The sequence below is a fragment of the Pelophylax lessonae genome (assembly GCF_965119305.1).
Source record: "Pelophylax lessonae genome assembly, chromosome: 6".
In the NCBI taxonomy this organism is placed as follows: domain Eukaryota; kingdom Metazoa; phylum Chordata; class Amphibia; order Anura; family Ranidae; genus Pelophylax; species Pelophylax lessonae.
This window is the reverse complement of record NC_138773.1, coordinates 50,531,607-50,557,726: the sequence shown is the minus strand read 5'-3', so window position 1 is coordinate 50,557,726 and position 26,120 is coordinate 50,531,607. Positions and strand designations below refer to the sequence as shown.

Sequence of the window (26,120 nt, the reverse complement as noted above, 5' to 3'; positions counted from 1 at the left end):
CTCTTGTATCAAGTCTGCAGTCTCTGACCATCTCCTGTTTGGGGGCTCTGTCTAACAGACTCTCTAACAGATGCCCTCTCTGTGTCCATTAGATAGACCCCCCTCCAGTTCCCATTAGAGTACTCTGCTTCTCTTACTGTAATTTGTTTATTGTTAAGAGATCGCGGGAGTGTCCCGCGGTAAGGAAGACATCTTAGGGGAGCATCTCTGTGTTTGAGCCATTGCCATAGAAACATTTGTAAAGGGGAGGAGTTAGTAAGATGACTACGCCCACGTGGGGGCGCCAGAAAAATTTCTGCACCCAGGCGCCTGTGACCCTAGGATCGGCCCTGCGCGCCTCCGGTGGCGTGCGAGCGCTGCCCACAAGGGGAGGAGTCCAGCGACGTAGGTCTACGTCGCTGGAAGATAACGAGCCACTGTGCCGCAGTAGCAGCAATGTGAGCGGTCGTTATGTGGTTAAGAGGGGACTTTAATGGGAACCATGGGGTAAAGGAGAACCTTGATGGAGATCATGATATAAGTGGGTCTCTGATGGGGACCCTGATATAAGGTGGGGACTCTAATGAAGATCATGATAAAAGGGGGGTCTCTGATGTGGGCCATAAAATGAGAGGGGGGTTCTGATGTGTACATAGATGTAGGAGGAGACCATGGTGTAAAGGGGGACTCTGATGGGAACCATGTTGTAAAGGGGAACCTTGATGAAGACCATGATATAAAAGGGGACTTTAATGGGGACCCTTCTATAAGGTAGTGATGGAGTTCTCAATATAAGGGGGGGTCTGAGGGGGGACCATAATGTAAGGGAAGGCTCTCATGGGGACCATGATGTAAGAGGGAACCATGGCGTAAAGGGAAACCTTTGAGGGGATCATGATATAAGGGGGGCTCTGATGGGGACATATTTTTTACTAAAGTCCTTTCTCTTTTTTTTCTAAATCATATCATTCTGATTACAAAAACATTCAAGTAAAACATGTTCATTCATTTTTAATTCTGTTATTTTTTTTTTCAGCCCATGACAATTTGTAAAATATACACTGTGGCCCTCATACTGAAGAGCTTGGGGACCCCTGTGGTAGCTTAACACACTGGCAAGAGAGAAAATGAGCACAAAATAGAAGAATTGGACAAATCCTTCTCAGATGATTCCAAACTGGGACAGTTCATGCAACTCCAGGTGGCTGAATGCCTCCCAAGGGCATATAACCGTGATATCTGCAAGATAATGAAACAAAAAGCCATCACTATTTAAACAAAATATCAGTTTGTGATTCAGTGGTTTAACTAATTAAAAGCAAGCATTGATCCAGAAATTTTCCTCTAAAATGCTAACTTCCTGGCTGTCATACATACCTTAACTCAAGTCCTTTCTGCTTGAATTATGTAGAGTAATGTTCTCACGGTGCGCAATGCTGAGTCAACTTTATCTACATTCCAGTTTAGAAATAGGACCGTACAGCTGTGCTCAATCCTGTTTTTATAAACCACACTTGTCAAGAACTGCTCCTGATTTCAGGAACCAATCAGAGTGGGTCCTTATGGTGGTTGCATGAGGTTTGTTTACAAACAAACCTGCATGGATGCAGCTGTCACTGTGCTTTGCACAAAGAGAGGTGCAGTGACAGCTGAAGCCAGCAGACTGCCTTTGTTACAGTCAGCAAAAGAAATGAATGTAGCAAGTTGAAACAACTGGATCAAAAACATAAGTTTAAGCCCCGGTTCACACTGAGGCGACCTGTGAGGCGACCTGGTCGCCTCACAGGTCGCCTCCCATAGAGAAGCTGCGGACCCGCTCTAATAGGAGCGACACAAGTCGCTCCGACTTAGAAATAGGGTCCGGAGCTTCTTTGGGGCGACCAGGAGGCGCGTCGCCCCGATGTGAACGGGGCCTAAAAGAACTTAAAATGCAAATTATATTTAAAAAAATGCATTATTGTCCACTTGGCAGCTTCTGCTAAGACAACATAGCAAATAAAATACTTATAGATTTTTAAAAAATGTGGAAAATATTTAGGTTGGTTAATTAGTCAATGAGTTATTGTCAAGCTCTGACTATCCCCATCTGCATATTTGTTCCAGGTTAGCCACCCAAAATACTGCAGGTGAGCATAAGAGCCAGGCAATTAGTAATTTTCAGAAGGCAGTCAGCCCTTTTACTCCTTTTAATGACAGGTCAACTTTAAATGTTACAGGACAATAAAATTTACTTAGCTGTGCCCCCGGTCCCACCACCTTCCGTGGCTTGCCCGGGTCTCCCGTCCTACTGGGAGACAGAGGCGTACCTAGGGTCTCCAGCGCCCTTGGCGAGGAGCTGTATCGGCGCCCCCCGTGAGAGAGAGGGTTTGATAGTTACCCTAATTCCGAACCACTTTTTTTGGGATCCTTTCTTTGGGGTACCAAGCACATTATTACCTTACCAACAGGGTGGAGCTACACTGTTGAAGTACTGTTGGCGGTGGAAACGCAAGCCTGATCAAGGTGTACCGTTCCGAACCGTACTGAACTGTACTGAACCGAACCGTACAGCTCAGTGGAAACGAGGCAAAATTGAAAGTGTTTAGGTCTGACCCAGTGGTGGGATTCAAAAATGTTAGTAACCAGTTCCGACTTTCCCAGTAGAATGACCAGCGTGCCCCCTTTCAATGCACAGTGACCAGTGTGCCCCCTTTCAATGCACAGTGACCAGCGTGCCCCCTTTCAATGCAGAGAGACCAGCGTGCCCCCTTTCAATGCACAGTGACCAGTGTGCCCCCTTTCAATGCACAGTGACCAGCGTGCCCCCTTTCAATGCAGAGAGACCAGCGTGCCCCCTTTCAATGTACAGTGACCAGCATGCCCCACTTTCAATGCACAGTGACCAGCGTGCCCCCCTTTCAATGCACAGTGACCAGCGTGCCCCCCTTTCAATGCACAGTGACCAGCATGCCCCCTTTCAATGCACAGTGACCAGTGTGCCCCCTTTTAATGCAGAATGACCAGCGTGCCCCCTTTCAATGCACAGTGTCCAGCGTGCCCTCCTTTCAAAGCAGAGAGACCAGCGTGCCCCCTTTCAATGTACAGTGACCACAGCATTGCCCCCAATCATTACAGAGTGCCACAGAATTGCCCCCAATCATTGCAGAGTGCCACAGCATTGCCCCCATTCATTGCAGAGTGCCCACAGCATTGTCCCCAATCATTGCAGAGTGCCCACAGCATTGCTCCCAATCATTGCAGAGCGCCACAGCATTGCCCCCAATAATTGCAGAGTGCCCACAGCATTGCCCCCAATAATTGCAGAGCGCCACAGCATTGCCCCCAATAATCGCATTGCCCCCAATCATTGCAGAGCGCCACAGCATTGCCCCCAATGATCATTGCAGAGTGCCACAGCATTGCCCCCAATAATTGCAGAGCGCCACAGCATTGCCCCCAATGATCATTGCAGAGTGCCACATCATTGCCCCCAATAATTGCAGAGCGCCACAGCATTGCCCCCAATAATTGCAGAGTGCCCACAGCATTTCCCCCAATCATTGCAGAGCGCCACAGCATTGCCCTAATAATTGCAGAATGCCCACAGCATTGCCCCCAATCATTGCAGAGTGCCCACAGCATTGCCCCCAATCATTGCAGAGCGCCACAGCATTGCCCCCAATCATTGCAGAGAGCCACAGCATTGCCCCCAATGATCATTGCAGAGCGCCACAGCATTGCCCCCAATCATTGCAGAGCGCCACAGCATTGCCCCCAATGATCATTGCAGAGAGTCACAGCATTGCCCCCAATAATTGCAGAGCGCCACAGCATTGCCCCCAATCATTGCAGAGCGCCCACAGCATTGCCCGGAATCATTGCAGAGTGCCCACAGCACTGCCTGGAATCATTGCAGAGTGCCAGCGTTCCCCCCTCGAGACCCGTTTACTTACCTCACGGACGGTCATCATGGCAGCTCCTCTTCAGTTCGGCTCCCCGCGTCTCCCCACGTCTCCCGCCTCCTCGGCCAATGGCACGGTGTTTGCCTTTCGGCCAATCAGGAAGCGGGAGGACCCGCTCCCTGATTGGCCAGGAGGAGGATCCTTGTGACAATAGGCGAATTTTCATTCGCTATTGTCACAGAATGGGCGGGCTCGGCCTCGGGGCGCACTGCTCTGCTGCTCCCCGGCCGCCAGCTTAGAGGGATTCAGCCGGTTCTGCGAACCGGCTGAATCCCACCACTGGTCTGACCTCATATTATATGGTTTTGGTAAATCTAAAGGAAAGGGTCTAAAGAAAATTGTATAGTGTGTATCCAGCTTTGCTCTACATAGTTGAAGGTAAATCTAATGGAAATCTACCAACAAAAGTTGTATAGTGTGTATCCAGCTCAAAGCCTCGTACACACTCGTCGAAAATCGGCAGGGAATTTTCGTCCAACGACCGATCTGCCGATTTTCGGCTTGTTAGTATGATGCTTCCGACAACCGACTCCAACTTTTCGGCCGAAAAAAATCTGGTGTGCAGGCTATAAAATTTTTGTCCTCCGTCAAAACACGTCCGATTTCCGTGCAGTCAGTACAGATTTCGACAGGGAAAAATCTTATGAGCAAGTCTGGGCATGCTCAGAGATGAAAGAACACAAAGAAAGCAACCCAACACATGACATCACTTCTGAAGTAGAATTTTGTCGGGCGAGAAAATTCGTGTGCAGTCTAGAGCACATTCCAACCAACAAAACACCACTCTGGACAAAAGACGGACGATCGGTCGGCCGATAATCGTTGCGTGTGTACGAGGCTTTAATCTCCATCTGCATCTACATTTGTTATCAAAGAGAAAAAATAAATAAATAAATAAATAAATACTTGGTAAATGAGGCCTATAGCATTTGGACTGCAGCTGGAATTCAGGTGCTCCCTAAAAGCATCATCATTGTTTCTGACTATCATATCCTTTGATATTCAAAAGATGGCCTGTAAGCATATTTTCAGAGAGTTATTTAAGAAGAAAAAAGTAAGCAAAAAGAAAATGGGTGATGGGTATGAGGGTATAGCTTGGCAGTAGAGTATTTTACTGCAGATCAAGCAGTCCCTGGTTCAATTCCAGGTGCCCCCTTTAAAGAAGAAGTTCACTTTTTTAATAAAAAATAATAAATGCACATTTTTTTTTTTTTTTGCAGTTAAAAAAATATGCATTTACTATTTTTTTTGTAAGAGCCTGGAATCATACGGGCAGGCAGTTTCACGAAGACAGGAAGCTCAATGAACTACTCGAGCATCCAGTAGTTGAGAACTACAAGAAGACAGCCACAAAGCCTGTTGGTACTTGTAGTTCATTCATTCACAGGGACCTGTGAATCAATGACGTGGCTTATGTGGGCAGGGTCCCGTAAGGCTGGGCTCTTTTCAAATAGTGAGAGCAGGTACAGAGAGAAGATCCCCAGCCTGCTGTCATGGAGGGGGGGGGGGGGGGGGAGGATTGGGGAACAGCTGCAGGTTCCGCAACATGTTACATGTTCCACCCTAAAAACGGAGGTGAACTTGTCCTTTAAAGCAGGGGTCTCCAAACTTTCTAAACAAAGGGAGTAAAAAAAGGTCCTGAAGTCAGTGAGAAAAGACAATGCTCCATCATTGGTGTCATTTGGGCACAATTGTGGGTGTCATTGTGAGGAATTATGTCCTGTCATTGGGAGAGATTGTGCCCCATCGTTGGTGTCATTGGGCCCGATTGTTGCTGTCATTGGGAGGAATCATTTACCCCATTATTGGTGTCATTGGCAGGAAGTTTGCCCCATCATTGGTGTCATTGGGAGGAAGTTTGCCCCTTCATTGGTGCAATTGGATTAATTTTGCCCCATCATTAGTATCATTAAGTCCAATTGTTGGTTTCATTGGGAGGAATTGTGCCCCATTGTTGGTGTCATTGGGCCCAATTGTTGCCATCATTGGGAGGAATTTTGCCCCATCGTGCCCAATTGTTGCTGTCCTTGGGAGGAATTTTGCCCCATCATTGGGCGGAATTTTGCCCCATCTTTGCTGTCATTGGTCTCAGTGATTGTTGCCATTGGGGGGAAGTTTGCCCCTTCATTGGTGCCATTGGAAGAATTTTGCCCCATCATTGGTATCATTAAGTCAGATTGTTGGTTTTATTGGGAGAAATTGAGCCCCATTGTTGGTGTGTGTGTGTGTGTGCGCGTGTGTGTGTGTCTCGCGGGGGGGGGGGGGGGGTTTGCCCCATTGTTGGTATCAGTGGAAGAAATAGTGCCCCAAGGGCTGGATAGAAGCAAGCAAAGATCGTCATTGTTTGTGTCTACCAGATTACATCCTTTGAGTTTTGTGTCAATGGGCGGAATTTTGCCCCATCATTGGTGTCATTGGTCCCAGTGATTGGTGCCATTGGGAGGAAGTTTGCCCCGTTATTGGTGCCTTTGGAAGAATTTAGCCCCATCATTGGTATCATTAAATCCGATTGTTGGTTTTATTGGGAGAAATTGTGCCCCATTGTTGGTGTGTGTGTGTGTGTGTGTTTCTCGGGGGGGGGGGGGGAGGTTTGACCCATTGTTGGTATCAGTGGAAGAAATAGTGCCCCAAGGGCTGGATAAAAGCAAGCAAAGATCGTCATTGTTTGTGTCTACCAGATAACATCCTTTGATTTTTGAAAAAGCTTGAGAAAAACAAGGAGGTCTAGCTTAGTGAATGAAACAGGATCTACGAATGGAGGGGGCAGACCTATCAATCATCCACCCTTCCTCCATTCATAGATTCGGTTTCATTAATAGAAGCTGTAGTATGGCTTATATGAGTCGGGCAGCTTGGTGGACATAGTCGGGCCCTCTTGATGTGGGCCTGCGACAGCCCCTTAGATGTATATTAACCCCTGCTGCACCAGAAGATGACGGCCGTGGGGGGTGGCCAAAGTTGGGGTATGTTCATGGCACTCATTGGAACCAGAGGAAGTGGCATGAATCATAAAACATTTTTAACATTACAGAACAAGCCCAGTTGAATGTGACCAACTACTGCTAGCTATGTTAGCACAAATCAAAAAAATTGCACGGACCGTTCTCAATTGTATTGTTCAAAAAAAAAACAGTTCAGTGGCTGCCATTGCTGATTACTCAAACCATCATCAATAAAACAAAAAGAACATTTGCCTTCACTTAATCCACTCCCCCGCAGGGATTGCTTTAAAAAGGAAAAAACTCTTATCTATTTTCAGCAAGCACATTCTGAGTTATTATTACAATGTTTCAATAAAAAATTAATCGACTTTCAGATTTGTGTACACACGCTGGATCATCGTCTTAGTATTATATACTATGCAGAATGGTGGATTCTCTCTCCTGAGTCCGCCTGTATTACACGGCAATCACTCAACCTCTCTGACCAACAGCTGCTGGGATAAAACGGCTGATTCACTAAAGGAGCCGACAAACTTCACAGAATCAGTTGTGCTACTCTTTGCTTCAATTATCCAATCATAAGAAAAGAAGATTCCGGTTTCCTTATTTCATCTGCACGTAAAGTGTATTGTTCTCAGGCTGTCAGACCTGACTGGTAGGCTAAAGCTGGATACATACTATGCAATTTTCTTTAGATTTTTTCCTTTACATTTATCAAAACCATATAATATGAGGTCAGACCTAAACACTTTCAATTTGTATGCAATCAGGCCGGACCTTGCACTACAGAGTTGAAGGTGAATATAAAGCCCCGTACACACATACCGATTGTCGGCCGTAAATATTCGGCCGACGACCGATCGGCCGATTGTAGGCTTGTTAGTATGATGCTTCCGACAGCCGACAGCGCATTTTCGGCCGAACAGAATCTGTCATGCAGGCATTAAAATTTTTGTTGGCCAACACCATTGTTCGCCAGTCAGTACAGAATTCGGCCGACAGACAGTCGATTAGCAAGACTGGGCATGCTCAGAAAAGAAAAAAGACAAGGAAAGTTAACCATCACATGACATCACTTCTGCAGTCGGCTGTTGTTGGCCGACAAAATTCGTGTGCAGTCTTTTGCAGTTTTCAACAGACACGACAGCCCTGGACAAAAGACGGCCGATCGTTCGGCCGATGATCGGTACGTGTGTGCGGGGCTTAAAGGAAATCTTACAACAAAAGTTGTATAATGTGTATCCAGCTTTACACTGAGAAAGAAAAGCTGCAAAGCACAGCTGCTGCGCAACACTGCAAATCAAGAGCTGTGTCTTCTCCACATGTACAGGCGCGTCTCATAAAATTAGAAAATCATCAAAAAGTTAATTTATTTTAGTAATTTATTTCAAAAAGTGAAACTCCTATATTATATAGATGCGTTACACACAGAGTGATATATTTCAAGCATTTCTTTCTTTTAATTTTAATGATTATGGCTTACGGCTAGTAAAAACCCAAAATTTAGTATCTCAGGAAATTAGAATATTACATAAGACCAATAAAAAAAAAAAGAAAGGATATTTAATACAGAAATGTTGGCTTACTGAAAAGTATGTCCATGTACAGTATAGAATGCACTCAATACTTGGTCGGGGCTCCTTTTGCATGAATTACTGCATCAATGTGGCGTGGCATGGAGGCGATCAGCCTGTGGCGCTGCTGAGGTGTTATGGAAGCCCATGCTGCCCCCTCCCCACATCCCCCCCCCCCCTCCAACCTCCCACTTTAAAGTGTTACTAAACCCAGGAGCCTGCAGTCACTATATCTGGTCTCCTACAGTACACAGAACATGGAAATTTAATTATTTTAGTAAATATAAACTGCTAAATACATTTTCTCATCTCTTGTGACTTCTATCAGTCTGGTTAAAGCTTGTAGGAGGAGTTTGCATTCTTCTCTGATTATCTTATGAGGCTGAAGCCCTCTGTCTGGACAGTTCTGATTGGCCCTGACTGTGCTGATCACATGCACCCTCCCAAGAAAAAGAAAAAACTGTCAGCAGATGGATTGGGGACTGTGGAAGAAGGGAAGGATTAGAGAAGACAGGATCAAACAGCCTTTTCACACAAGGCGGAGGATTAACCCCTTAGGCTCCACAGTGAGTAGAACAAGCATGCTTTACTGCATATACAGACTGATTTTACTGTTGTGGGTTTAGAAACACTTTAAAAAGATCATACACATGGCTGTGCACATGTCGCAGCCGTGATGTTGTGCTCCGTGGCCTCAACAAAACTCAAACAGCGTGGCACTTTTGGTGGGCGCTGCTGCTGCCAAATGTTACTAATGCAGTGCTTTGTAGCTGTGCCGTGATTGGGATGCGGTAGTAGGGCAATTATAGGGTTAAATCAGGCAGTAAAAGGCCAACATATTGCCTCCTCACTGCCTGTCGAATACCTCTAAAGAGCAATCCAAGCGTGGATCACTTTTCAAAGGAGCAGCAGTCCCTGCCACTTGTGAACGAGCCCTTGAATTCAGTGGCGTACCAATAGGGGGGGCGGGGGGGCGGTCCGCCCCGGGTGCCACACATTAGGGGGGTGTCAGGGAAGATCAGGGTGACACCCGGGGCCGGCCGCCAGACTGCTTCCACCGCGGAGGAGGAGGAACTGTTTAAAGCAGAGAGGATGTGAGAGACTCACTGTCACTCCCGAGCCCTGAATACACAGCGATCGGCGCTGCCGCAGTTTACTATGCTGGTTAATGAGAAGGTGATTGGTTGCTAGGACCGCCTATCAACCAATCACCTGCTCATTAACCAGCATAGTAACTTCTGCAGTTCCCGCCGAGGCGCCGATCGCTGTGTATTCAGGGCTCGGGAGTGACAGTGAGTCTCTCACATCCTCTCTGCTTTAAACAGTTCCTCCTCCTCCGCTCTCCTCCTAAAAAGGTAGGGCGGGGGGGGGGGGGGGGCTTTGTATTGTAAAGGGGTTATTTTGAGGGGGGCGGGGGGGCTTTGTATTGTAAAGGGGTTATTTTGAGGGGGGGGGGTGACTTTGTATTGTAAAGGGGTTGTATGGGGGGGGGGGGCTTTGTATTGTATAGGGGTTCTATGGGGGGATTTATTGTAGAGGGGTTCTATTGGTGGGGGCTTTGTATTGTAAAGGGGTTATATTGGGGGGCTGTGTAATGTAAAGGGTTGTATGGGGGATGGGGCTGTGTAATGTAAAGGGTTCCAATGGGGGGCTGTGTAATGTAAAGGGGTCCAGGGGTAAGGGGGCAGTGTAATGTAAAGGGGTCCAGGGGTAAGGGGGCAGTGTAATGTAAAGGGGTCCAGGGGTAAGGGGGCTGTGTAATGTAAAGGGGTCCAGGGGTAAGGGGGCAGTGTAATGTAAAGGGGTCCAGGGGTACAGGGGCTGTGTAATGTAAAGGTGTCCAGGGGTAAGGGGGCTGTGTAATGTAAAGGGGTCCAGGGGTAAGGGGGCTGTGTAATGTACAGGGGCTGTGTAATGTAAAGGGGTCCAGAGGTAAGGGGGCTGTGTAATGTAAAGGGGTCCAGGGGTACAGGGGCTGTGTAATGTAAAGGGGTCCAGGGGTAAGGGGGCTGTGTAATGTAAAGGGGTCCAGGGGTAAGGGGGCTGTGTAATGTTAAGGCGTCCAGGGGTACAGGGGCTGTGTAATGTAAAGGGGTCCAGGGGTACGGGGGCTGTGTAATGTAAAGGGGTCCAGGGGTAAGGGTTCTGTGTAATGTAAAAGGGGGTCTCCATACATTTTACACATGACACCTCAATGTTCGTTGCCTGGGGGGGGGGTGCCAGATATAGGATCTGCCCCGGGTGCCAAATGCTCTAGGTACGCCCCTGCTTGAATTTATTACTTACAAACGTATCTAAATAAATGCAGACTATATACTTTGCTGCTTTTGTGTCATTTTTATGTTATTATTGCAGTAACCAAAATCCACCACTAGGTGTCAGCCTCATCCTATAAAATACAGCTGTTGGATGTCATCTCATGCTAAGGTGTACAGTAAACCCCCCTCCATTGCGGGGGTTACGTTTCGGACCCAGGCGCGAAAAGTGAAATTCCGCGAAATAGAAAAACCCTATTAAAATGCATTGTAGGCATGTTTTTTTTACTGTCACTGTACTTGTAAAAGCATTTTAAGGTCTTTAAACACACTTTTAAAACAATAGAAACTCATTTAAACACATAAAAGATACTGAGAGACATAGCAAGAGCTATGGAAAACACAAAAATATTTCATTTTTAATGATTTATATAGTAAAATAACATTACAAAAAAAAACGCGAATTACCGGGACCGCAAAAACTGAAGCGTGATGGAGCGGGGGATTACTGTATTGCTCTTGCTTTGAACCTTGGCATGTCTTTCAGCAGGGATGTGTGAATCTGCCCAGGTTTGATTTGTGGCCACTTTAGGGAAAGAATCCAAAACTTTCGGAAAAATTAGAACTTTTTCCTGAGCCCAACTGAAATCTTTAGAGGTGGTGAATCTTGATATTCAGTTTGTTCCTTTTGTGGGACTAATAAACTTGGACACTGCAACACAGAGGAAACCTTCAAACAACTTTCTGGTCTCAGGGAACCCTTGCTCTAAATGACTATATGTACAGCTCATGATACATTAGTAGTGTGATGGTCAGTGGGAAGACTGCTCCATACACTTGTGGTCATTGGGAAGAATTACACCCCAAAAAGGTCATTGGTGTCAGTGAGAACTTGGTGTCAGTGAGATCTAAGAGGCACACATTGCTCAAGGAACCCCTAGCAACCTCTGGAGGAACCCTAGAGCTCCACGGAATCCTGGTTGAGAAACCCTGCATTAACCTCTAAATCAGTGGTCTCCAAACTGCGGCCCGGGGACCAGATGCGGCCCTTTTCTTGCTTTTATTTGGCCCTTGGGGTGTAATTCCCTCCACCTACACCCACATAGGGGTACAATTCCATTCAATGGTACCAACAATGGGGCACAGTTCTTCCCAATGACACCAATAATGGGGCACAGTTCCTCCCAATGATACCAACGATGGGGCACAGTTCCTCCCAATGTCACCAACAATGGGGCACAGTTCCTCCCAATGTCACCAACGATTGGGCACAGTTCCTCCCAATGACACCAAAAATGGGGCACAGTTCCTCCCAATGACACCAACGATGGGGCACAGTTCCTCCCAATGTCACCAATGATGGGGCACAGTTCCTTTCAGTGACACCAAGGATGGAGCATAGTTCCTCCCAATGTCACCAACAATGGGGCACAGTTCCTCCCAATGTCACCAATGATGGGGCACAGTTCCTTTCAGTGACACCAAGGATGGAGCATAATTCCTCCCAATGTCACCAACGATGGGGCACAGTTCCTCCCAATGACACCAATGATGGGGCACAGTTCCTTTCAGTGACATCAAGGATGGAGCATATTTCCTCCCAATGACACCAATAATGGGGAACAGTTCCTCCCAATGACACCAACGATGGGACACAGTTCCTCCCAATGTCAGCAACGATGGGACACAGTTCCTTTCATTGACACCAAGGATGGAGCATAGTTCCTCCCAATGACACCAAGGATGGAGCATAGTTCCTCCCAATGACACCAATGATGGGGCACAGTTCCTCCCAATGACACCAAGGATGGAGCATAGTTCCTCCCAATGACACCAACGATGGGGCACAGTTCCTCCCAATGTCACCAACGATGGGGCACAGTTCCTTCCAATGACACCAACGATAGGACATAGTTCCTCCCAATGACACCAACGATGGGGCACAGTTCCTCCCAATGTCACCAACGATGGGGCACAGTTCCTCCCAATGACACCAACGATGGGGCACAGTTTTTCCCAATGAAACCAATCATAGGGCACAGTTCCTTTCAGTGACACCAAGGATGGGGCACAGTTCCTCCCAATGACACCATTTTCTACTTTCAATTGCCACAGGCTGGCCCCCCTAAAGTCTGAGGGACAATAAACTGGCCCTTTGCTTAGAAAGTTTGGAGATCCCTGCTCTAAATTATTATTTTATTTTTCCTTTTGAAAAGCCGGTAAGGAAAAATATTGGTGGGAAAAAAAATAGACTTGGGTTCAACCAATCATTTTCTGCGTATTAATTCTTACTTTCCTATGTAACTTGGTGTGTATAGAGCGATCCTTTGCCCACATACTTTATGCTCCCTCTTTCTCATATGAAAATCCTGGGAGGTTTGCCAGTGAGCTGATTCGTCTGGGCAGTAAGAGGTTAATACACATTTAATTTTATTAGGTAAGTAAATCGGGATTATGCTCTCTCGTCATCATGTTCCGATGGCACTAATCCTTATTTTCTTGTCTATGGGGAGATGCATGGGAGGGATAAGGAGCTTATTTTTAACAAAAATCCTCTTACACGCTGTGCATTTTGTCAGCAAAGAATAAAACAATGGATATCGGAGACCAAAAAATCCTCACTGCTACCCAGTCTACCAAATTCTTAGTCATGGTTGTGGCTCTGACAGGCAAAACGTCTACAGGTGATGTCACCTGACGATGAGCGTCGATATAATACCAGGAGTGTATTCGAAAAATACACTACATTACCAAAAGTATTGGGACGCCTGCCTTTACACACACATTAACTTTAATGGCATCCCAGTCTTAGTCCGTAGGCTTCAATATTGAGTTGGCCCACTCTTTGCAGCTATAACAGCTTCAACTCTTCTGGGAAGGCTGTCCACAAGGTTTAGGAGTGTGTCTATGGGAATGTTTCACCATTAGGAGAATGGGCAGACTATTCTATTTGAGATGATAGAAAGGCAAAAGTAACTCAAATGAAATAAGCACTTACTACAACCAAGGTATGCAGAATACTATCTCTGAAAGCACAACACATCGAACCTTGAAGCAGATGGGCTACAGCAGCAGAAGACCACACCGGGTGCCACTCCTGTCAGCTAAGAACAGGAAACTGAGGCTACAATTTGCACAGGCTGACCAAAATTGGACAATAGAAGATTGGAAAAACGTTGCCTGGTCTGATGAGTCTCAATTTCAGCTGCTACATTCAGATGGTAGGGTCAGAATTTGATGTAAACAACATGAAAGCATGGATCCAGTATCAACGGTTCAGGCTGGTCTGGGTGGTGTAATGGTGTGGGGGATATTTTCTTGGCACATTTTTGTGCCGCTTAGTACCAACTGAGCATTGTTTAACCACTTTACCACCGGAGGATTTTGCTGTCTTACGTCTGGGCCACTTTTTGCGATTCGGCACTGTGCGACTTTAACTGACAATTGCGCGATTGTGCGACGCTGTACCCAAACGAAATTTACGTCCTTTTTTTCCCACAAACAGAGCTTTCTTTTGGTGGTATTTGATCACCTGTGCGATTTTTACTTTTTGCGCTATAAACAAAAAAAGAGCGTTTATTTTGAAAAAATAACAATATTTTTAACATTTTTTTATACGAAATTCCCCCCCAAAAAAATGTAAAAATCAAATTTTTTTTAAATTTTTGGCCAATTTGTTTTCTGCTACCTATGTTTGGTAAAAAAAATCAGAATAAGCGTATTTTGATTGGTTTGCGCAAAAGTTATTGCGTTTACTAACAAAGGGAAAGATTTCTGTCATTTTTGGTATTTTTTTTTTAACGCGTAATGGCGGCAATCTGCGATTTTTTTTGAGGGACTGCGACATTGCGGCGGACAGATCGGACCCTTGACTGACATTTTTGACACTTTTGGGGGTACCAGTGACATTACTACAGCAATCAGTGCTATAAATATGCACTGTTACTGTAAAAATGACACTGGCAGGGAAGGGGTTAATTTTATTGGAGAGGGAGGGGTTAATGTATGCCTGGTGCTTACTAACGTGTGGGGGGGGGGAGGTGACTGAGTGACACAAGGACAGATCGAGGGTTCAGCTATGCTGAACTCTGCAATCTGACCCTGCCTGTCACTTAGGAGATCCGCCCACTCTGTTTACACAAGCGGGCGGATCTCCAAACTAGATTCCCAGACGATCGGGGAAGAGCAGCAGCGATCGCCGCTGCTCCTCCCCTGGCCCGACTCCCGCTGTGACTGAAAACAGTGGGAGCGAGCCTCCGGCGGCGCGCGCGCGCCGCCGAGGGAGGGGAATGTCTGGTGACGTAGACCTACGTCGCCAGAAGATAACGAGCCACGGTGCCGCAGTAGCAGCACAGTGAGCAGTGGGGAAGCGGTTAAATGCCACGGCCTACCTGAGTATTGTTGCTGACCATTTCTATCCCTTTATGACTACAGTGTACCCATCTTCTGATGGCTCCTTCCAGCAGGATAATGCACCATGTCACAAGGCTCAAACCATCTCACCACTGGTTTCTTCACCATGACAATGAGGTCACTGTACTCCAATGGCCTCCACACTCACCACATCTCATCCAATAGAGCACCTTTGGGATGTGGTGGAACAGAAGATTTGCATCATGGATGTGCAGCCAACAAATCTGCAGCAACTGCGGGATGCTATCATGTCACTATGGACCAAAATCTGAGGAATGTTTCCAAAATATTGTTGAATCTATGCCATGAGGAATACAGGCAGTTCTGAAGGCAAAAGGGGGTCCAACCCGATACTAGCAAGGTGTACCTAATAAAGTGGCCAGTGAGTGTATGTCTCTCAAAAGAAACAGAAACTCCAAAAAGCGTAACCCAAAATTATTTACATTATAAAACCGAATGAAAATGACAAATCACACGATTACTCACTAATGCACAAATAAACTATACTGCCATTCAGACATTCTAGGGGCTGCCTCATGTAGAATGGAAGTGATGCTAGAGACGCAAACCATGATGATGAAGGTAAGTCCCAACCTATTTGTTCTGTCATTCTGACACCATGAAGTCAGGATTCAGGCCTGACTAAATTACAGGGTCTCCTTGTGTGGAATCGTAGGAGTGCCAGAGAAGCACAACATGATGAGTTAGGTTGGTTCGACCCTTTGTGTTTTGTCATTACGACTTCATCACAAGCATTCCCGATGAAGTCAGGATGACAAGATATATACTGTAGGTATCCTTGTGAAGGCTTGTAACAATGCCAGAGACACTCAACATGATGATGAAGGTTAGTCCTGATCCATGGGCTTTGCCATTCTGACTTCAGCAGCATTCCTTATGAAGTCAGAATGACAAATCACATAGGTCCCCATTGTAATAATGCCAGAGAAGCACAATATGATGATGATAGTTATTCCAAGCTTATGCTTTTCATGATTCTAACTTCATCACAAGTGTTCCTGATGAAGTCGGGATGAGTCTGACAAAACTAATATACATACTCGTATAGGATTGCAGGGTTGCCATAGATGCACAACATGATGGTTGGTTCTTCCCTACGCTTTTCCCATTCTGACTTCATCAGCAGAATTCCTTATGATGTAACACAGTGTTGTTTTCAATGTTTCTCGCAATGTCTTAAAGTTTATGTCAGGGCACAATAAGGAAAAAACATTTGCATTACATCCCTCCAATACGTGCCACCATATTTTATCCCTTTAAAGACCCTGCAGAAAAATACTCCCAACTTACTGTTTGTGCTGGCACTGACATCCCACTCAGCATTGTCAGCCCTGCCGGCCGGACTACAGATCTCTTCCTATTCCCCTTCTCTCTCTGTCCTATTCCTCATGCATACATTCATTTCTTTCCAAGCAAAACAATGCTGCTGCAAGGGTCATTGCTACGATTGTGAAAGACCTGGGGAACCCAGAAGAAAAACAATGGTGCAGTGCACCTAGCATTGTGCTAACAGTCGGAGGAGCTTAATTATGCACAGCTAACCTGAGCCTACTTGCATATATGCCACAGTCCTTGTACCCATAAAATATGGATTATGTAATGTATAATCTAGAATGCAGGGGTCAGCAGTATGTAATGTACTTCCAAGTGTACAGTTTGCAGGGGTCAGGAGTATTTAATGTACAGAGTGGACAGGTCACGTATGTGTAATATACAGTGTGCAGGGGTCAGGAGTATATAATGCAGAGTGGATGGACCAGGCATGTGTAATGTACAGTGTGCAGAGGTCAGGAGTATATAATGCACAGAGTGGATGGGCCAGGCATGTGTAATGTACAGTGTGCAGGGGTCAGGAGTATATAATGCAGAGTGGATGGGCCAGGCATGTGTAATGTACAGTGTGCAGAGGTCAAGAGTATATAATGCAGCGTGGATGGGCCAGGCATGTGTAATGTACAGTGTGCAGAGGTCAGGAGTATATAATGTACAGAGTGGACTGGCCAGGCATGTGTAATGTACAGAGTGCAGGGGTCAGGAGTATATAATGCACAGAGTGGACGGGTCAGGCACGTGTAATGCACAATGTGCAGGGGTCAGGAGAAAATATTGTACAAATGCAGCAGGGGTCATTAGTATGTAACACACAGAACGCAGGGGTTAGAGGTATGTAATACACAGCATGCAGGAGTACATAATGCACTAAGGGCAGGGGTTAGTAGTATATAAGATGGAATGCAGGAGTAAGTAATGTGTAACACACAAAGTTCAGAAGTCAGAAGCACAGAGTACAGAGGTCATGAGAAAGTAACACACAGAGTTCAGGAGTCAGTAGTATGTATAGCTAAGAGTTCAGGAGTCAGTAGTATGTAATGCACAAGTACAAGGTTCAGTAGCACATAAAGTACAGAGTGTAGGGGTCAGGATTATGTAATGAAAAATGTGTAGGGGTCAGGAGTATGTGATGCACAAAGTACAAAAATCAGTAGTGTGTTTATCTCCTCCTAAGTACAGATCCCCAACACCCTAAGAAAAACCACTCCTTCAACTCCCCAAGCAAACATCCTAGCCCCTATTGCCCCCCTCCGAGGCAAACCTCTCCTCTTCAAGAAATCCTTCTCTCACAAACCCCAGTCAGCAACCCCCAGAAGAACCTCCCCTTCGCAAAACATGACTTAGTATTTGGTGGCAAAACTCTTGTTGGCAATCATAGATGTTTCTTGTTAGTTGGCAACCAGGTTTGCACACATCTCCGGAGGGATTTTGTCCCACTTCTTTTTACAGATCCTCTTCAGGTCATTAAGGCTTCAAGGCTGACCTTTGGTAATTCAAACTTTCAGCTCCCTCAACATATTTTCTTTGGGAAATAAGGCCACTCCAGGACCTTAATATGCTTCTTCTTGAGACAATCCTTTGTTGCTTTGGCCGTGTGTTTTGGGTCATTGTCATGCTGGAATACCCATCCATGACCCATTTTCAATGCCCTGGCTGAGGGAAGGAGGTTCTCACCCAAGATTTGACAGTACCAGACCCCATCCATCATTCCTTTGATGTGGTGAAGATGTCCTGTCCCCTTAGCAGAAAAACACCCCCAAAGCATAATGTTTCCACCTCCATGTTTGACGGTTCATTGATGAAGCACACCATGCTCCTTCACCACACCATTCGTGATTCCCCTTAAGCAATGAACACTCGCCAGAATAACTTTATACTCTGCACCTTTAAGAATAATAATCGGACCCTGGTTCTGGTTCCACTACACCGCCCACTTCCAGAGAAAGCTAAACCTTCTTCCTGTTAGTTTCACTCCATCTTGTGGTGTTGTTCAAAAATTAGAATCAAGAACTCCAATTCACAGTGACATCCGCCACTCTCAAACAGCTGATTGGTGGCTCCCGGATGGCGTGTACGGCATTCAGGTGTTCTGACCACGTGCTCCCTGTCATGTACCTGGGTGTCCTTTAACCAGGAGGTTCCTAGTTTTGCAGCCTGCAACCTTACCCGTTGTACCACAGGGAAGCTCTTGAGTCTTTGCAGTATTTTTCCAGCCTGATCCATTGCTTTGGACTCACTAGCCCCACCTGCTGCCAGCTGCGAACAATGTACAATTTAACCAGCCCATAAATAGCAGCACTTCCTGTTACTTAGTGCCCGTTTGTTTGGATTATCTCCCTGGGTGTGCTGTATGCTTTTTGACTGATTATCGTGTATGAACTTTTGCCTGAATTCTTGACTCTCCAGCCTGCCAATTTCGTACTTCACCGCCAGCTTGTGTATGACCTCTGCCTGCCTGACCATTCTTTGGATTTCGTTTGTATACCGCTTTGCCCGATTTGTTGCTGGCCCAACCTCTCTGACTACGTTTTCACCTGAATCCTCAGCAATCAACTCCACTTTGGACTTTACCTCACAAGTACCTAACACTCACGCCCTGATGCGTTTCGTCATCACGACGTCGACTTCGATCCATTGAACTATTAATTAGTCAAAAATCTCCTTGGAGATAATAAGAACTGTATGTAGCGCTGCTAATGTGTTTTTTTCTTCCGGTGGATTGGTTCCTTTGGGGAGTGTAACACATGTGGTATTGATCATGTATTTTACATGACTCTGAAACCTGATATCAGTTAGAGTTATCGAGTTTCAGATTCATATATATTTCATGATTGTGGATTTTATATTTATCTATTCTTTCATTTGTATTTTTAATGTCTTTATATATTCTTATTCTTATATTAACAGAAGAGAAGAGCACACAGGCTCTGGTTCAAGGCTAAAATCATATTGAACATTTGGACACTTTGTGTAGGTCACCTGTGGTGTTAGTTCAAGTGCTGACATATATGTGTATACATTATATCATATTGCGGCCCTCAAGAAGGGGGCGTAGTGAGGCCCCTGAAATGCGTTGCCTATTACATTTACCGAAAATAATTTCAACATTTTGGTGTGGCAATCTAATCTTTTGATCCAATCAGCCAAGTAGATAGCAGCCTGCACATTTCTCTCAGTTCTGGTTTTCCTTAAGCTGATCTTTTTAAAAAATCATTTTTTTTTTAAAGCACAGATTACCAATATCTCACCTGTTCCTAGTCCATCCATCCCTGGAATTTCGTCTCCAAAACTAGTTTAATAAAAAAAAAAGGAAACCAGTGTGAGTAGAAAAAAAAAAAAAACATACCCACATATTTTTTTAAATAAGTTTGGAGTACATGGACAGTTTACATTTAGTCTCACACACACTAGTGGTCAATATGTATGTTTTTTAGATTGTGGGTGGAAAAAGGAGCCATTTCATGGTCATGTGGAAAATCAAACCCACATTGCTAACTAATGAAACTTTCCTGTTTTTTATATTTTATGTCACATAAGTGAGTTTGGGGTGGAGGAACATGACTGGCCTGACCTCAACCTGATAGAACACCTTTGGGGTGAATTAGAGCGGAGACTGAGAGCCAGGTCTTCTCATCCAACATCAGTGCCTGACCTCACAAATGCGCTTCTGGAAGAATGGTGAAACATTCCCATAGACACACTCAAGAGTTGAAGGTGTTATACAGCAAGGGGAAAAAGTATTTGATCCCCTGCTGATTTTGTAAGTTTTCCCACTGACAAACAAATGATCAGTCTATAATTTTAATGGTAGGTTTACCATTACCAAAAATATCGAGATAAATGCATTTCAAATAAGTTATAAATTGATTTGCATTTTAATGAATGAAAAAAGTATTTGATCCCCTATCAATCAGCAAGATTTCTGTCTCCCAGGTGTCTTCTATACAGGTAACAAGCTGAGATTAGAAGCACTCTCTTAAAGGGAGTGCTCCTAATCTCAACTTATTACCTTGTATAAAAGACACTGCAAAGAGTGGGCCAACTCCACATTGAATCCTACAGACTAAGACTGGGATGTCATTAACCTCCCTGGCGGTATTCCCGAGTGTGGCTCGGGAAATTCAGTGCCATTAGCGGTAACCTCTAGACACACCTGGAAGAGGTTACTTATCTTGTCCTCAGGATCCTGCGATGTATTCCGGCAGTGTACGGCGGCCAGATCTTCGGCCTGATGCTGTGTGCCCCGGTTTCCGTTCCCTGCGAGCGTAGCGTCGCAGGGGGGTGGAACCAGTGGCAAATTCAAAAAGTAAAACACACAAACACACTGATATATTGTAATCCTATTGAATTACATTACTAAATAAAATAAATTGACCTTGGCTGCAGTTTTACTGTACGTTATATATATATATATATATATATATACAGTGCCTTTGAACTATATTCGGCCCCTTTGAACTTTTCAACCTTTGGCCACATTTCACACTTCAAATATAAAGATATAAAACTGTAATTTTTTGCGAAGAATCGCAACAAGTGGGACACAATCATAAAGTGGAACGAAATTTATTGGATATTTCAAATTTTTTAATTAATAAAAAGCTGAAAAATTGGGCGTGCAAAATTATTTAGCCCCCTTAAGTTAATACTTTGTAGCGCCACCTTTTGCTGTGATTACAGCTGTAAGTCGCTTGGGGTGTGTCTCTATCAGTTTTGCACATCGAGAGACTGAAATTTTTGCCCATTCCTCCTTGCAAAACAGCTCGAGCTCAGTGAGGTTGGATGGAGAGCGTTTGTGAACAGCAGTTTTCAGTTCTTTCCACAGATGCTCGATTGGATTCAGGTCTGGACTTTGACTTGGACATTCTAACACCTGGATATGTTTATTTGTGAACCATTCCATTGTAGATTTTGCTTTATGTTTTGGATCATTGTCTTGTTGGAAGACAAATCTCCGTCCCAGTCTCAGGTCTTTTGCAGACTCCATCAGGTTTTCTTGCAGAATGGTCCTGTATTTGGCTCCATCCATCTTCCCATCAATTTTAACCATCTTCCCTGTCCCTGCTGAAGTAAAGCAGGCCCAAACCATGATGCTGCCACCACCATGTTTGACAGTGGGGATGGTGTGTTCAGGGTGATGAGCTGTGTTGCTTTTACGCCAAACATAACGTTTTGCATTGTTGCCAAAAAGTTTGATTTTGGTTTCATCTGACCAGAGCACCTTCTTCCACATGTTTGGTGTGTCTCCCAGGTGGCTTGTGGCAAACTTTAAACAACACTTTTTATGGATATATTTAAGAAACGACTTTCTTCTTGCCACTCTTCCATAAAGGCCAGATTTGTGCAGTATACGACTGATTGTTGTCCTATGGACAGAGTCTCCCACCTCAGTTGTAGATCTAGAGTGATCATGGGCCTCTTGGCTGCATCTCTGATCAGTCTTCTCCTTGTATGAGCTGAAAGTTTAGAGGGGCGGCCAGGTCTTCGTAGATTTGCAGTGGTCTGATACTCCTTCCATTTCAATATTATCGCTTGCACAGTGCTCCTTGGGATGTTTAAAGCTTGGGAAATCTTTTTGTATCCAAATCCGGCTTTAAACTTCTCCACAACAGTATCTAGGACCTGCCTGGTGTGTTCCTTGTTCTTCATGATCTCTGCGCTTTAAACGGACCTCTGAGACTATCACAGTGCAGGTGCATTTATACGGAGACTTGATTACACACAGGTGGATTCTATTTATCATCATTGGTCATTTAGGTCAACATTGGATCATTCAGAGATCCTCACTGAACTTCTGGAGAGAGTTTGTTGCACTGAAAGTAAAGGGGCTGAATAATTTTGCACGCCCAATTTTTCAGTTTTTTATTTGTTAACAAAGTTTGAAATATCCAATAAATTTCGTTCCACTTCATGATTGTGTCCCACTCGTTGTTGATTCTTCACAAAAAATTACAGTTTTATATCTTTATGTTTGAAGCCTGAAATGTGGCAAAAGGTCGCAAAGTTCAAGGGGGCCGAATAATTTCGTAAGGCACTGTATATATATATATTTCGTAAGGCACTGTAATATATATATATATATATATATATATATATATATATATATATATATATATATACATATGTGTATATATATATATATATATATATATATATATATATATATATATATATATACTTTCACTTATTTATAGTTATTTATTATATTATAATTTATAATTTTGTGTTTCCAACTTTATCATACCCGAGATGTTATAAAGAAGAATGCACAGTAAAAAAAAAATCATATGTAAATAGTTGGTTTGGGCTGCTCGTCCTTAAGAATTACATACAAAATAATTGTACTGCTTTCAGCACCTAAAATCTGAAATAATCATACCGCCAGGGAGGTTAAAGTTCCTGTGTGTGTAAAGGCAGGCATCCCAATACTTTTGACAATATAACACACACACACACAATTATTTTTAATTCAAGGAATAGGATTCAAAGCAGTCTTGCTCAACCTTTTATTTACCCAAGAGGAACCCCTACAATTATTTTCAGGTCTCAGGGAACCATTACTAAAACCAATTCATTGGGGTCTTGGGTCTTGGAGGACTGGAGCAACGTCATGACTTCCTGTCTAGGGCGAAAGTAAACATTTTTTTTTTTTTATCTTTTGCTTTTAAAGGTAGAGAAGAGATTTGGGGTCCTATTGATCCCAGATCTCTCCATAAAGAGGTCCTGTCATCCCTTATTTCTATTACAAGGGATGTTTAAATTCCTTAAAATAGGAATAAAAGTGCAAAAATTAATGTGGCTGTGGAAAGATAATAAAAAGATAAAAAATAAAATAAATTAGAAAAACAAAATTAAAGTGCCCCCATGCCTCCGCAAAAGAGCAGCACACATATGTAAAAACTGTGTTTGCACCACACATGTGAGGTATCGCTGCGCACATTAGAGCAAGAGAAGTAATTCTAGCACTAGAGTAACCTGTAAAAAATGTTAAAGTGTCGCCTATGGAGATTTTTAAGTATTAAAGTTTGTCGCCATTCCAAAAGCGTGCACAATTTTAAAGTATGACATGTTAGGTATCTATTTTCTCTGGGTAATGTTATCTTTTATATTGTACAAAAAAATTGGGTTATGTATTGTGTTTTTTTTGCATTAAAATTAAAAATAAAAAGTGTACTTTTTCCAAAAAAATTATGTTTGAAAAACCTCTGCGCAAATATATTGCAGCGATTTCCATTGTATTCTCTAGGTTCACTGCTAAAAAATATATACAGTATGTAATCAGTATAATTGATATGTGTAGGCAAACCACAGGTTTAATGCAACACAACTAATGGACAGACAAAACAAAAACATGCAAACACTATGGAAAATGCATACCTTAAAAAAAAAAAAAGAAAAAAACACCTTGAAGCGTACACTTTTTTTTTTCTTACCCTAAAACTCCCCTTTTCGGAGGTTTGCTTTTAAACTCTTTGGACTTCCTCTGTTTAAATCTTGGAGCTTTCCTGGGAGTCGGCCCTGTTTTGGCTTTCCCTTCTTGGACGTCCAACATTGTCGTCAGCTCATTGACTTCTATTGAATCGCTTGGCCCAGCTCCTTCTGAGGCATTCTCTTCTTCGGCTTTCTCAACTCCTGCCTTGTCCCCTTTGTTGGCCTCTTTTGCGTTGGCATCAGCTTTTGCCCCTTCATCACCCCTGTCCTCTGTACTGCCTTCCTTGGTTTGCTCCAGGATGGATCGCGATGGTGTCTGGTGTGCCTGACTGATAATATCTGTAATGGATATGGCTGGTTCCACCTTATGATTTTCATCGTCCTCTGGCTTATCTGAGGGTGTTTTAATCCTGTAAAAGGGAAAATCACCCCTGTAAACATCAAAATTTCTAGAAGAATTGTACAATATTATGTATAGTATATACAGACTCAGTATCTCACAAAAGTGAGTACACCCCTCACATTTTTCTAAATATTTTATCATATCTTTTCATGTGACAACACTGAAGAAATGACACTTTGCTACAATGTAAAGTAGTGAGTGTACAGCTTGTATACCAGTGTAAATTTGCTGTCCCCTCAACATAACTCACCACACAGTCATTAATATCTAAACCGATGGCAACAAAAGTGAGTACAACCCTAAGTGAACATGTTCAAATTGGATCCAGTGAAAGTGTCCAAATGGGCCCAAAGTGTCAATATTTTGTGTAGCCACCATTATTTTCCAGCACTGCCCTAACCCTCTTGGGCATGGAGTTCACCAGAGCTTCACAGGTTGTCCCTGGAGTCCTCTTCCGCTCCTCCATGACGGCATCATGGAGCTGGTGGAGGTTAGAGACCTTGCGCTCCTCCACCTTCCGTTTGAGGATGCCCCACAGATGCTCAATAGGGTTTAGGTCTGGAGGCATGCTTGGCCAGTCCATCACCTTTACCCTCAGCTTCTTTAGCAAGAAAGTGGTAATCTTGGAGGTGTGTTTGGGGTCGGTATGTTGGAATACTGCCCTGCCACCCAGTGTCCAATGGGAGGGGATCGTGCTCTGCTTCAGTATGTCACAGTACATGTTGGCATTCATGGTTCTCTCAATGAACTGTAGCTCCCCGGTGCCGGCAGCACTCATGCAGCCCCAGATAATGACACCCCCTCCACCATGCTTGACTGTAGGTAAGACACACTTGTCTTTGTACTCCTCACCTGGTTGACACCGTCTGAACCAAATAAGTTTATCTTGGTCTCATCAGACCACAGGACATGGTTCCTGTAATCCATGTCCTTAGTCTGCTTGTCTTCAGCAAACTGTTTGTTGGCTTTCTTGTGCATCATCTTTAGAAGAGACTTCCTTCTGGAATGACAGCCATGCAGACCAATTTGATGCAGTGTGGGGCATATGGTCTGAGCACTGACAGGCTGACCCCCCACCCCTTCAACCTCTGCAGCAATGCTGGCAGCACTCATACGTCTATTTCCTAAAGGAAACCTCTGGATATGAAGCTGAGCATGTGCACTCAACTTCTTTGGTTAACCATGGTGAGGCCTGTTCTGAGTGGAACCTGTCCTGTTAAACCGCTGTATGGTCTTGGCCACCGTGCTGCAGCTCAGTTTCAGGGTGTTGGCAATCTTCTTATAGCCTAGGCCATCTTTATGTAGAGCAGCGATTCTTTTTTTCAGATCCTCAGAGAGTTCTTTGCCATGAGGTACCGTGTTGAACATCCAGCGACCAGTATGAGAGAGTGAGAGCGATAACACCAAATTTAACACACCTGCTCCCCATTAACACTTGAGACCTTGTAACACTAACGAGTCACATGACACCGGGGAGGGAAAATGGCTAATTGGATCCAATTTGAACATGTTCACTTCGGGGTGTACTCACTTTTGTTGCCAGCGGTTTAGACATTAATAGTGTGTTGAGTTATTTTGAGAGGACAGCAAATTTACACTGTTATACAAGCTGTACAATTACTACTTTAAGTTGCAACGTGTCATTTCTTCAGTGTTGTCACATAAAAAGATATAATAAAATATTTACAAAAAGGTGAGGGGTGTACTCACTTTTGTGAGAAATTTATATACATACATACATACACATATACACACACACACTATATTGTCAAAGTATCATGAAACCTGCTTTTACACGCACATGAATTTTAATGACATTCCCAGTCCTA

The 26,120-nt window shown here is 44.2% G+C and overlaps 1 protein-coding gene across 1 annotated transcript in view; it reads right to left on the bottom strand.

The window, feature by feature from the left end:
• Positions 1-1,093: 1,093 nt before the first annotated feature.
• The window catches only part of LOC309558582 (uncharacterized protein), a gene marked incomplete at its 5' end in the record, with an annotated part of 33,060 nt that continues 8,033 nt past the window's right edge, over positions 1,094-26,120 (bottom strand). The window contains 3 exons of the mRNA XM_082261659.1: positions 1,094-1,218; positions 19,706-19,746; positions 23,891-24,298. Of these exons, the coding sequence (XP_082117785.1) occupies positions 1,142-1,218; positions 19,706-19,746; positions 23,891-24,298 (526 nt within the window). The 3' untranslated portion in view covers positions 1,094-1,141. The remainder of the gene's footprint in view (positions 1,219-19,705; positions 19,747-23,890; positions 24,299-26,120) is intronic.